The 14,528-nt window shown below is 36.1% G+C and overlaps 1 protein-coding gene across 2 annotated transcripts in view; it reads right to left on the bottom strand.

Moving 5' to 3' along the window:
• The window catches only part of Malt1 (MALT1 paracaspase), a 42,457-nt gene that overhangs the window by 16,908 nt on the left and 11,021 nt on the right, over nucleotides 1-14,528 (bottom strand). The window contains exons 3-9 of one of the 2 annotated variants that reach the window (XM_051200763.1): nucleotides 14,031-14,152; nucleotides 10,439-10,598; nucleotides 9,756-9,934; nucleotides 9,369-9,465; nucleotides 8,763-8,795; nucleotides 6,182-6,208; nucleotides 4,068-4,100 (exon numbers count right to left, since the gene is read on the bottom strand). In XM_051200763.1, coding sequence (XP_051056720.1) covers nucleotides 4,068-4,100; nucleotides 6,182-6,208; nucleotides 8,763-8,795; nucleotides 9,369-9,465; nucleotides 9,756-9,934; nucleotides 10,439-10,598; nucleotides 14,031-14,152 — 651 coding nt within the window. The remainder of the gene's footprint in view (nucleotides 1-4,067; nucleotides 4,101-6,181; nucleotides 6,209-8,762; nucleotides 8,796-9,368; nucleotides 9,466-9,755; nucleotides 9,935-10,438; nucleotides 10,599-14,030; nucleotides 14,153-14,528) is intronic. The other variant, XM_051200764.1, reaches the window with a different exon arrangement.

Genomic DNA, 14,528 nt, shown 5'->3' with positions numbered 1-14,528 from the left:
TTTAGAGATATTACTTTACATAGGAGACTGAGAACACAACAGGCTAAAACATTAAAAAATTAAGACTAAATATGTATTCTTTGGGAACCAGACAAAGGATACTTATTAGTTATGTATGAAATATATACCAAAGTATGCTTTTATCGAATTGATTCTGTTTTACTGAGAATGAAATAAAGCAAAACAACAGCTAAAGAGGTGTAGGAAGAATTCACAGACTAGGAGAGGAGAGACAAAAGAGAGAAAAGAAGGAACTTCACAAGGGCCACATCTGTTTCTATAGTGGTTGTAGGGATGGACTATTTCCTCCTACCTCTACATTTAAACATTTTTATCATCATTATTACAGTATATATGAATGTGGGCACACATGCACAATGGTGTGTGTGTGTGTGTGTGTGTGTGTGTGTGTAGCTCAGAGGGCAACTTTTATCTTGCCTGCCCTCCTCCTTAACTTTTTAAAGATATATTTCCTGTTTGCTTGGGATAAGGCTACTTGAGGAATTTTTTTACATTACTTTTTTGACTTTGCTCAGACAGAATGAGGTGTTTTGGGGTGGGGGCAGACCAACAATATGTACTTATGCATTAAAAAGTATCAGCTAGCCTATTTAGGGATATGGCTTGGCTTGAACAGTTATGAAGTATGGGCAAAGCTTAGTGCTTAAGAGACCACACTGCATCTTTCTTGATGGTCTTGGGGTGGTGACAGTGGCAGCAGAGTGTCAAGAGGCCTATGCACTGCCCCTGTATAAGATTAGAGCACAGAGAATTATATAAAACACACAATACTTCACAGTAACCATTAAAAACTATGTTACTGGTTTATATATTTACTATATAATGCTTTTCATTGTTAAATTTTATTTTAAGAATTATAAATTTCATCATTATTATAGAGTATATGACTTCTACATATGAAAAGAAGGTTACTTCTTAACAGCATATCATGGTCTGTCAGCAGCAGCCTCACATACCTCAGCATTTTTTTTTTTTTTTTGGATTTTTTTATTTAATGTGTACTCGAGTGTTTTGTCTACATCTATGTCTGTGTACCATGTGCACGCAGTGCCCACAGATGTCACAGAGGGCATCAGAAGCCCTGGAACTGGAGTTAGATGGTTGTGAGCCACCATGTCCATGCTGGGAACTGAACTCAGGTCTTCTGGAAAAGCAGCCAGAGCTCTTATCCACTGAGCCATCTCTTCAGATCCTTCACATACCTCAGCATTTACTACATTTCTTGAATGCATTGGGGCAATACTAAGAAACTGACCTATAGGATCTAATGATGTACTTTTCAAGACATATCTCTATCATTCAGTGATATGTAACTAACTATTCGGGAAAGAATGGTTTATAGAATATAAGAGTCCAAGAATGTGAGAACGTGAAAATAATAATTGCCCAAAACTTGTAAAATTTTTTTTTTGTCAATGATGATTTTTAAAAGCTAGATTGATTATATATCCTTTTTAACGTTTACTGGTAAGGAAGATGGTGGGTCTTACCTTGACCAATCTACGTGTGAATCAGTTTCTGGTTGGCAGGAGAGCTGAAGTGGACTTAGAATAGAGAAGTAGGAACAGCATGAGACAAAATGACAAAGACCATTCTAGGAAATGGTTGTGGCAAAGAGGCTAGAGAAAGGAATAGCTGAAATTGAATTTGAGGAAATGAGAGGGATAAAGAAAACTTCAAAATGGCAAGTATATAAGCAAGTCATCATGAGTTTTAGATGATAAATTTATTATAAACCATTTACTGTAAGAGTCACCCAAAAGTTGTTGAACAAAAGCCATCTACTGGAAAAAGGACACATGGGGCTAGGCTTTCCTCAACAAAAAAAAAAAAAATGAGGACAAAGCCTACATCTCAGGTGGGCTTTGAGGTGTCATGTATGCTCAAGCCACACCCAATGTCTCAGGTCACTTCCTGTTGCCTTCTGATCAAGATGTAGCCAACAACAGGTCTGCCTGCATGACACTATGCTTTCTTCCATGATGATAATGGATTAAACCTCGGAAACTGTCATTTCAATTAAATGATTTTCTTTATAAGTTGCTATGGGTGGCCTGAGGGAGAGCTGGCCCTGCCCCTCATCAGCTGCAGCACTCAGAAGAGTGGCCCCTACACCACACCTGGGCAATACAGTGAAGCTAAGCCTGAAGGTATAGGTGTGGAAGATGCAAACTTGAGGACATAAAAGCAGGAGAATAGGCCCCGCCCCTGAAATCCCCAGGACAATGCAGGAGAGCTCACCCTGATGATGAGAATAAGGAAGAGCTAGAGAGATGATCAATTCTGCAACTATCCAGGCCCAGAACAAGGGTTGTGTTGGCCTACCACAATATCCATCCCATCTGTGATCTGTTGGAACACATGAAAGGGCTGGTCCTACAGGATTTCCACAACACAGGGCAACAGCAGGATAACCAGAGGAGGGCCCAGCATCAATAATGTAACAGAAACCAGAGGCCTTGAACCAGACCAATGACTCTCTGCAACAAACACTTGCAAGCAAACATATATGGATAAAAAGGTTTACTGTGTGATGACTCACTGTGTCATACTGCGGCTTCCATGATGAAATTGATTTTTCCTTCACTCTTTTTTTTCTCTTAAATTTTATTTTGGGGTGGCAAGGGAGAGGGTAGATACACAGGGATGGGAAATGAATGGAACTGAGATGCATGATGTGAAAGACAAAGAATAATAAATAAAAAGGAGAACAAAAAGGATCACATGGTCATGGTGTCTCTCCCCAGCAACAAAAATCCTAGGACAGCCCTGTTCTTTAACATGTCTGTTCCTGCTGCACTTTTCCCTCCAACTCAGTAAATTCAATGTCCTGACTCCTAATGTTTTGTTTATTAACCTTTCAATAGGCTTTCTCTCCCTATGCAGATTTTATCCTTTGGTTAATTCCTCCAAATCCCAACTCTTGCTTCCTCTGATGTGTACTGTTGAAACTTTCATTACTACAGAGCTTGGCACATAGAAATGGACAGATGGGCCAGTCTTCCCTGTAAAGCTGAATTCTACTGCAGAAGAACCACACAACTGATCTGTAATCTTAATTCTTGTCTTTGTGGTTGTAAGCCTTAGCCTTTAATGGCCAGGCCATCTTTCCAGCCCATATTCCTAATTTTTAGTTTTAGTTTGACTCTCCCAATAGTTTTCTACTTCCAAATGGTAGCTTTTGCTTAAGTTATAGAATCTTGGCCTCCATGCAGGTTCTATAGTCAGCCTTATTCTATTTTTTTTTCTTCAATCCTTTCAAGCAGAATTATATAGGCAAGGAAATGGTCTACTGAAAAAAAAATTAATGTCCTAACAAATCTCCTTCTCTTTTTTCTGAGACATGATTTCTCTGTATAGCTCTGGCTGTCCTGAAACTCACTCTGTTGACCAGGCTGGCCTGGAATTCATGGAGATTCACCTGTCTCTCCCTCCCTGAGCGCTGGGATTAAAGGTATGCATTACAACCTCCTAGCTAACAAGCTTCACTAATATCCTTTCTAATCTGAAAAAAAAAAAAAAGAATAAAAAAGGGGTTAAAAATTCTGATAAAAGCCAATTAGACATATTGTGACCTGACTGCTATAGATCAATATGCTTTATGAATGGCTCAGTAGACTAGTATTTAGAGAATAGAAGTACCTAGCATATTGATCTTTTTTGTTCTTTTTTAATTTTTGTTTTTTGAGACAGTATCATAATATAGCTCAGGCTAGCCTTTAATTCACTACCTAAGTATGATTTTAACATCTTGGATCTTCCTGCCTCTGCCTCTCAGAGTCTGGGATTAAAAACTAAGTTTCCAGCATGAAACCTTTTTTTTATTTTTTGGTTGTGAGCCTAGCCTTTTAACAGCTGAGCTATCCCTCTAGCCCATAAATCTGTAATATTTTTAAAGGTCTTCGTCTATAATTTATTTTACCCAAAATAAAAAAACCTGCTCCAATGTCCTTCAATCAATCAAGTACTGCAATGTCCTTCATGATAATAAAAAATTGGAGTTAAACACTAATTACATTTGATTACGTATTTCAAACTCAACTCACCCAAAGGCTGGCCAGTTGTTTGTTCTTTATTATCTGTACAAAGATAAAAGAGCAAATAGATGCCGTTATTCATGGTATATCTTCAGAGCTAATGAGATAAGGCAAGCAATGAATGCAGAAAGCAAGATACCATTAAAATGCTATTTATAGTAGAGGTCAAAGAGGCTAGAAAAAAGGAGGGGAGACAGCCAGAGGATGAACAACAGAGCACAAAAACAGAAGAAGGGAAGTAGATTTAATATTATATGGCATAATAGGCAACTATGTCTCTAACAATTATGAATTTAAGAGTAATTAAAGAGGAAGCTCCCAACACACAGACTAAAAATATCTAAGCAGATAGAAATGCTAATTACCAAACTTGATCAATATACACTGTATATATGTTTCAGCTCACAATACAGTACTTCATATAGAAGTACAAAATAGTAATTTAAAAGAAAAACTACAGAATATGGTTATTAATAGCTATTTATAATTAAAAGATTTTTGGAAAAAATATATGGGCTTATCATTATCATACATAGAATGAAATCATATTCATTTTCCAGTACCACCAGGAAGCAAAACAGGGAAAGATGAAGTTCAATTCTTTATGAGTCCAATACTTGCAGGGAGGGTAGTTTGCTTGCACATTTAATAATACAGATGCTACAAACTTCACTATACATTCATTTTCTTTAAACTCAAGGTTTGGTTTCTTTGAGTTTTGGAGAATGAGAAAAAGCAGGCCTGGAATATGTTAAGAACTTAGTGGTAGGTATATGCTAAAGTTTACTTGTTTTTCTATGCTAAAGTTTTTATAAATAATTTTACAACTTCTTAAAAGGGTAAGTAAGACATAGCAGACAAATTAGGGAAAGGGATTCTATCAACACCAAGAGAAATGATTACTAGGATGTTTTCAAACACACTTTAATTTGCAACATTTGAAGCAATTCTTTCTGAGCTTCACATGAATTTGAAGACACTACAGCAAAAGTGATCTGTTGGTCATGGTGGCTTTGCCTTGCTTAATATGCTTGCATAATTAGCAGAATCCAGACAGAACTGACAGTAACAGAGGTCTCTAAATGGAATACAAAGCTAAGCAAACTGGTGTTAGAGAAGTATCTCAGTGGTAGAGTGAGCAGCCAGTATGAACCAAACCCCTGAGCATAATCCCCATCACCATGAAACAAACAAAATGAAGCAAATTATGGTAATAAAATGAGACCAAGAGGCTTTCTACAATTATTAAATAACCTCACGCCTTCTTAATGCATTTCTGTGTGATCTGATTAACTCTGTTCATGGGTTCCATCCCTGTCTTTCAGAATGCCCACAGCTTATAATGGCATTCTCTTTTTACATAGTCCTCATTTCTGGAATGTCCTGGTCCCAAGTGATGGATGGCTTTCTCTTTAGCTTAGCTTGTTGAGAAATCTGTTGATCAAAACTTGCCTAGAGACTGCCATTGTTTGTCTCTTAGTTACAGACCAATTTATCTATTTATTGCCAACTCTCTCCTCTAACTGCCTTTCATAAGGTGAAGGCACTTGCTCAACTCCTTCGGATATGTTCTATGTCGGACAGTTTGGAAATGAAATGTGTCACTCCATCGATATGCATCTAGTCTCCCACGTTAAAAGCAATGCATTTCTTTCTATAAGGAGCAATATAGAATGATTTAAAAAAGCATCAATGTTGGGCGGTGCAGCTCAGCACAGGACATAGCATGTATAAGACACTGGGTTTGATCCCCAGCAATACACAACAACAATGAAAATTGTTAATCTTTTTACGTTTGTTTATTTTGCATGTGGGGTGCATGATGCATGTGGAGTTCAGAGGAAAACGTAAAAGAATTGGTTTTCTTCTTCCAGCATGTGGGCTCTAAGGGTCAAGCACAGGTAATCAGGTATGGCAAACGGGAATTTTCCTCATTCAGTTATATTGTATCGAAAATAGTTTTACAACCCTTATGGTCTTATAATCAATAGTATTTTCATGTTTTATTTGTTTTAAATTGAACTTCATATAAGCAGTAGTCTAAGAATGTAGGTAAGAATGTCTATAGCACCCTTACTACATCAAACTTACCAATCTAAAGTAAAACTGTTTATAATACTTACCAGGATGCCCAAAATTATTTAATTCATCTACAAATAGAATAAGAGAGAACAGGTTAACTTTAAATAATGGAGCTGCCATCATCACAAATAGTATGACTAAGAGAAGCAGTTTATGAACTGTTATATTATGTTACAGTACTTTATTAGTTTAGAACTTTTCAAAGTTAAATGGAGAAGCCACACAAATAGGGAACAGGTAAGAATACTGTTTTTACATCATTCAGGACTTCTAAACTATTTCACTTTCATTAGATTACAAACACCTAAATAAATAAACTCATTCATAATTTTTTCAAAGTTTTAGATATTTATTCACAAATGATCTTAAAAAAATAAACCTTTAACTTTAAAATATCAGGAAACTTGAACTATTATGGGCTATTGTGGAGGAGGTTCCTGTGTATTCCAAACCTAGTTTCCCTATTAACATTTTATGTTCATATATTACACATACCACAACTAATAAACCATTTATGTTTTTCCAAGACCTATTTAAGATACCAGAAGTGTCTACTGTGTTTCCTTAAGACACTCAGTTGTGATAGTTGCTCAGACATTCCTTGTTTCTAATGATCATTTCAGTTTTGAGGAGTAGAATGTTCCCCAATTGGGATTTGTGTTTTCCTTATGGTTAGGCCAAGGTATGGTGTGCTTTTGGGGGAGGCAGAACAGTTTCAGAATTAACTGCATCCTTTCATACAGGACAGATACATAACCTGAGCACAAGTCTATGACATAACAGGCATCACCAGTTTTTTACTTATTAAATTTTATGCATACAAAAATGAAGTAAGTTACAAGTGATTCAGGATTCATAAAACATTATAAGGAAATATATTCTTTGGTTTACTCGCTTGAGATGAGGTCTCAGTATGTAGTCTAGGCTGTCTTAAAATCTGAAATCTTCCTGCCTTAATCTTCCCTGTGCTGGGATTACAGCTACATCACTATAACTGGCTAAGACTGGTATTTTCATACTACATAAAATCAGTTTTACAGTGCTATCAACTAGTGCACAGTTTTTACTGTCTTTCATCTTACAGCATAGGTTAGTTTCTGGATAGATAGGTCAGAACCTTACTCCGCCTCTTCTCAGTAAGGATGTCTCATGTATTTGTAATACAGTTAGATGTTTCTGTCACATTCTACATTCCATCTTTGGTGCCTTTCTTTTGGTCTCTTAAACGACTGTTTAAAATTTGCACAGTCTCACTACCCTAAACTACAGCTGAGCCTCACCTTTTCAACTACACCCCTCGTCCTAACAATATTCTACTGAAATAGACAAAATGGAACGGGAGACATCATGTGCTCTACATTAAAATAAGATGTAATGGAGGATATTGTTCACATGTATCAACCTATCAACTATAAAAAGTTTTTCAGATTTTTGAGAGAAAGAGTTGAATCTGATGTTTCCTATTTGAAGATTTTGGAGCACCTCTAAAGCTACATTGTTATCTCTGTGTTCTAAATAGTTATTTGAAAGTTATTAATTGATTGACTGCATAGTGAACTGTACAGTTACAGAAACAGCAGGGCAGGGTAACAATCACATGTTCACTCTGAAGCCAAGCAGCACTGCTCTTTTATGTTTATTCTTACAGGTCTCTTATGTGTTAGAAGTTTAAAGAAACAAACACATGCAATTAGGCAAAAAATGTGGGAGATAAGAGAAATTTGGCTAAGATTTCTCTACATGGCTTCCCTTCTGTAAGATTAACAAGTGGGACTGGAGGTCTTTATAGTAGAGCTCTGGTTCACAGCTCTGTATTAGGATCAAAACAGTAATTATTAGTTTCATGCTACCATACAGATGAATGACAGGAAACCAGGACATGCGTGATTGAACATTACTACCTTGCTTTACCCAAGTAGAACCTAAGAAAGACCATGTAATAGTCCAAGGAAGCAGCAATTGAAAAAATACTTAGCTATCCACAACCCTAATTTTGTAAATCAATGTGACAGTATATACTAAGGTGAGATAATCTAAGTTTTGATATTTACTTATTTAAGTATAATATTCTGGTTAATTGAAACAAGTTAGGAGTTTATGCTAAAATGGATTTTCAGTTTTCTTTCCACAGTGAAAGTGGTATGTAAATTAATCTAAAACATTGTAGTTTGGAAAATCCTTATCAATATTATTTTTAGAATATTTAATATTTGATAAAAATGTATCAAATGATATATCCATCCTGAAATTTTTATAGAAATTAGGTTTGCCTTTAAAGGGCACTTTAAGAAATAAAATAATCCAAACAAATATTTATAACAGTATTTAAATATATTTTATTAGGATTAAAATTAACATCAAGGATTCCAAATATTCACTATTTCTAATAACCTCTGGAGAAGCTTTGGGCCTTACGTGCAATAGGAAATCAGCTGAAGACTGCTTTAGAAATGTCTGTTCAATAGTGTTGAAGAAAATTTACACAACTTTAAGGAGTAAGACACAGTATCCTTCAATCAAGCAATAGAGCCAGTATTTTTTCCATCACTGCACTCAGTAAGCTAGGACACTGCACCTCTCCCCAGAGTAACCAGCATGCAGGAGACCAAAGGATCACACTACCTTCGGTGCATTCCACTGCCTCATCTGTTCTTCCTTATGTTAGAGAAAACAAATTTGCAGAAATTGTCACTCGTAGTCTTAGAAAGGATAGGCACTCAGTAAACATAAACATCACAGACTTATGTTGTCAATGCAACACATTCATCAATATTTCCTATTACTGAAAACACCACTATCAATGCATTCAATGTAAACAGAACTCCAAAACCACATAATTTACAACAGGGAATACTGGCCAATAATTATTTTTTATTTACTTATCTCTGACTTTTTATGTTTTACTAAAAATCTTTTTCAACAAATCAATCTTTTTCTAACTCAGAACTACAAGGAATACATTTTGACACAAATATTTAAGATAAACTGTAATACTAAAAATAACTAAAGTGAGCCAAACAAAATAATTTTCAGTTTTCTTGTTTTGCTCTTTGTGTATAACTTAACAGAATTAATTTAGTATGAATTTTCTAAAATTTATGTATAAACATGTATAAATATGTATATTATTAAATGGCATGGAACAAAAAGTAATAGTTTCCTTTGCTTATGCACTTCAGTATATAAGCTTATATTATATCTTCTATGTCAGAACTCTATTCTGCTTACCTATGATGATTTCAACCTTCTTACTATCTTGACTGTCTCGATCATTATACACATGACACCAGTAGGTTCCTTCATGTTCTAGATCCACATACGGAACCTGTATCAATATCAGAACATATATTTTCTCTTCAACTTTAATGATAAAATGATTCTAACAGTGCAAATTTTGGTGCAGTAATATTTGAGATCTTATTCTGAAGCTTGGTTGAATTCTAGCCCTCTTGCAAATACAAAAAAACTAATTAATACTGACATAAAGAACTTGAACTAAAACTACTAAAGACATTCCAAAGAGTATGATTTAAGTGGTTCCTTTACATCTTAATTGTAGCATTAATTTCATAGAGTAATCCAGCCCTTCCACCCATTAAAAAATCAACTGCCTACCATGTAATGCTTTTTTGTCTCATGTGTTAATGGTGATTCATTTTTGAACCACTGGTAGTGAGGCATAGGGCTTCCAATAGCGACACACTGTAAAACCAATGTGCTGCCTGGCATCAGCTTTTGGGACCTTGGTTCAACACAGATTTGCAACTTGGATTCTGAGACACCATCCACACTTCCTTAAATTAAAAGAAAAATAAAATCTCTTGGTTAAACATAAAATCAAAAGTTTCCTACAATTTAAACAGAGCTGTCTATCCTTTAGTGTGGACCACTTAAAGTGTGTTTTTAAAGACCACAAATGTTAAGAGATGTTCTGAAGAGAAAATAATACCGTGGTGAACAAAAACAGTTGAGAAATTCTGGGCTAACAGCGCAGGGGGCTGGTGGTGGTTTATACTCAAGAAAGAAGTGAGGGGAGAAACTAAGCTTGAATTATAGCTGCCACATGTAAAAGGGACAGGGCTATGAATGACAGCAAGTTCAAGCTCAGCATCAGGCACAAGAATGAGAAAGGTCCCTGTCATCTTAAGGGATTGACACAGAAAATGACAATCAAACCACGTGGAGTTAACTCTTAATGACTTGTGTATGACAGTAATGCTCTGAAGTTATTTTTAAATAAACATTTAAAAAGAATAAGATGACCCAATAACCATTATGCAACTTCACTTATCACGTACCCTGGAAGCTTTCTGTTACTTCTGTGACATCACAGACATCTAGCTGTGACCACTGGCTAAATTCAAAGGTGGAACTGTTGTTAACTCGGCAGACATAAAAGCCTGCATCTTTTACTTGCACTGTGTTAAAAATAAGTTCTGATGAATTTCCATATGGGATCTGCAAAAGAATCAGTAAGAGACCATAGGTAAAGGATTCATCAAAATTTCAGCTTACAGTACATGCTGTTTAAAATGTGATTTTGTTAGGGACCTGTGAAAAGTATGTTTCTTTTTTTTCTCCAAGTTCTAAAATGTGCTAGTTACAAAGTAAAAAGTAAGATTTTGAGGGCTGGAGTATTAGAAATGCAGTCTTTAACAAAGCCATTTAGCAGACAGGTTAGCTGTCCCCAGATCTTGTAGGGGCTCACTACTAGGAACCTTTCTATTTGCTCATTAAAACAGTACACTTACACTTACTTATACAACCGCCACTTTATAAGTAGCATATAATGCAGTAAACAGCACAGTGGCATGAAAGAAACAAAATGGCTATTCTTTTCATTTCTGATCAAATAGCTATGAATATGTGGATAAACTATTTTATCTCGGGACGTCAGTATCTCACCTATGAAACACTGTAAGAAGACAGGCTGCTTAACAAAACCTCAAGTTTTTGGCTTTGTGGAAGTATAGAAGTGAGAGGAGGTAATAGCCATAGCAGGTTTCATTCACTTTGGTCAGAACTTGAAGCAACAGTGTTCTATTCATGCTAATCTCAGTGCAGAATAAATCTATGATAAATTCTCTCAGTTTTATGCTCATAAAGATTTTTTTTTGAGGCAGTGTTTTTCTGTGGCTTTGGAGGAAGAAGACTTTTATGATTATATGAACAAACAACACAAAACTTCCCTAGCCTACCCTTGTTCTTCTAGAACCATTTTTTGAGTATGTTATTTTGAGACAGGATCTTACAATGTAGCCCTGCCACCCTTGAACTCATAAAGATCCACCTGCCTCTCTGCCCCCAACTACTGGAATCAAAGGCATGAGCCAATCATCTACAATCTCTTGTTTTTTTATGAAGAAACACACTTGATTCTTCTCATAGTTTCTCATAAGTTAGACATAAGCCTCTAATATTAACGATTTGGCAAACTGCTTAATTTGTAGGTTTCTCCATGCATATAGTTTTGTACACTTACTGCATGTGTGTATGTACACAATTCATGTACAATGGTCAGAGGACAACTTTTGGGAATTGGTCTTTGATTTGATTACTTGAGTTCTTGGGCTGAAACTCAAATCATCAATCTTGTCAGCAAGAGTCTTTTCCCGATGAGCCAACTTGTAGACCCATACTTTTCCTTCTGCTAATCTATTTAATTATCTATCTATTTATATACTGAGACAAAGTCTCTCTACATAACTCTGGCTATCCTGGAATTCATATGTAGACCAGAATGGCCTCCAACTCAGAGATCTACATGCTTTTGCCTCTGGAGAGCTGGGATTAAAGGCGTGTGCCACCATGCCTGGCTCCCATTTTTTTTTTTTAATTTAAAGATACATTTTATTTCACTGTTAAGTGTGTTTGCCTATAGCTGTGTATGTGCATTATAAGCATGCAGTGCCTGCAGAGGCCAGAAGAGGCTGTCAGATCTCCTGGAACTGAGTTACAGACGGTTGTAACCTGTCAAGTTAGTGCTAGAAACTGTACCTGGGTCCTCAGGAAGAACAGAGGGCTCTTAACTGCTGAGTCACTCTTCCAGACTCTGCTAATCCATCTTATCTGCTGTGTGTGTGTGTGTGTGTTTGTGTGTGTGTGTGTGCTAAGTACAGAATCTAAGAGGGAAAAGTTTTTTCTCAATAATCCCATCTACCCTGAAATTGTTCTCATATATACATATATATATATTTTTTCTTTTCTTGGCTTTAGCATGTGCTTCTTTCCTTTACTAAACCATTTTCACAAACATACTCTAAATCCTTTGTATCACACATCAGCCCACAAATATTCTTTTGTTTACATCCTCTACTGTAGAATCTGGTCACCCTTTCTTCTCGAAACACTTTGCTATTTTAATCTTCTAACACTTTTGACTGCTCCATCTTTTAATTTCTTTTATTCATTATAAACTTTCACCGTTGTCTCTGTGGATAGCCAAACTGCCCATGTGATTCACTTGCATATATAACAGGAATGGTCTAAAGTCACACTCTTAATTTCCCTCCTAGACATAGATGTTTCTAGTCTTCCTAAACAAAACCAACAACAACAACAGAAACCCAAACCCAAACCCAAAACACTACAGAGTAAACATGGCCGATCTTGTTTTCGAAGAGGAAAAGCTAGGGAGTCCTCCCTGAGTTCTCTTTTTGCTTCTTTTGCTTCTTCTTGCCCCACATGACTAAAATGATTAACACTATATGAATGACCTGGAAGAACCACCAGATGTAGAATTCAAAGATTATAATTATGTTCAAACAACTCAGAGAAGATATGAATATATTTTAGAAGAGTAAAAACAAAAATCTGAGTGAAATGAGGAAGTTCAAGAAAAGGGTAGACTTGCTTTAGAAAACCCAAACTGAAATCATGCCGAAAATGAAGAACTCAATAAGCCAAATAAAATCCTCAGTGGAAAGCTTCACCAGTAGAATGGATCATGAAGAAAACAAAGTGTCACAGATGGAAGACTTGTATTACTCAATAAAGGTCAATAATAGACTTAAAAACAAATGCCCATTCAGGTGTAAAAGGCCTACAAAATACAAATAGAGAAGACCAGGCAAGAAAATCTCCATGACATAAGTATAGTTAAAATACTAAAAATACAGACTAAAGAAAAGGATTTGAAAGCTGCAAGATAGAAGGGTCAGTCACTTAAAAAGGCAGGTCCATCAAAATAATACCTGGGTTGTTCATTAAAAACTTTTATAGCCAGAAGTACCTGGAAAGATGTATTTCAAATTCTGAAAGACCCCAATTGCCAACTCAGACTATTATACCCAACACAACTACCTATTAAAATTACTAGAAAACAGAAACTTTTTACAATAATGACAAATAAATTTATGGCCATTAAGCCAGTTCTACAAAGGGTACTAGAAGGAATACTTTGAACTTAAAAGAAGGATAAACATAGTCCAGGGGCCACAGTAAATAAACACTACCAAACAAACATAAAGAGGCATAATGGATAGGGAAATGAAAGGTGGTGGAAGGCCTAACAAAAATGAGGGGTGCATGAAAAAGCTATATGGAAATGAATGAACTTCCCATCTCCCCTACTGGCTACGCAGCTTTTTTCCATGTTTGGAATGGAGGGGACATTGGAATTTTCATTTAATAACATGCCTTCTAGGAGTGGCTTTACCTACCCACATTAGTGAAATAATAAATTAGTGGTACGGTGGCTCACACTTTAATCCCAGCACTCAGGAATTGAGGCAGCAGTATTACTACAAATTCAAGACCTATCTGGTTTCCACAGTGAGTTTCAGGCCAGTTTGGGCTACAGAAGATCTTGCCTCCAACCAACCAACCAACCAACCAACCAACCAACCAACCAACCAACCAAAGTGGAATTAAAAGACATTTAAAAATTACCTCCTTATTCATTTTGAACCATTGATATTGTACAAAAGGATGTCCAGTTGCCCGGCAACACAGTTTTACAAACTGTCCAGCTAAAACTGCTTTTGATTCTGGGTTTACAGTGATCTTTAAACCTAAAACAACAACAACAAAAAGGTAAAGTCACAAAAGATGGTTTTTCTTGCTTAGACACACAAAACAACAAAGAAATATTCATCTTTGTCATAAAACAGGCATTTATTTCTCCTCTGTAAGTATGCATTCTTCAGCTAAAAACTTTGTGTAAACACACACACACACACACACACACACACAAAATCTGCAAAAGTCTCTGATATACTCTATTTCTCTATGGTTGGGAAGGGAAATTGTTTGCCACGTTTCCCTAATTTTTAGAAACAACACTTCCAAGATCAGGATGCACCTTTTAAGACACCTGCTAGGCAGACATTACACTGCAGTTCTCAATGCCAGCACATACAAATACCTGGTCATCAATGTTCATATGGC

This window comes from Phodopus roborovskii, unplaced genomic scaffold (genome assembly GCF_943737965.1).
Source record: "Phodopus roborovskii unplaced genomic scaffold, PHOROB, whole genome shotgun sequence".
Taxonomy (NCBI): domain Eukaryota; kingdom Metazoa; phylum Chordata; class Mammalia; order Rodentia; family Cricetidae; genus Phodopus; species Phodopus roborovskii.
The sequence above is the reverse complement of the archived record's forward strand: the minus strand, read 5'-3'. Positions and strand labels throughout refer to the sequence as shown.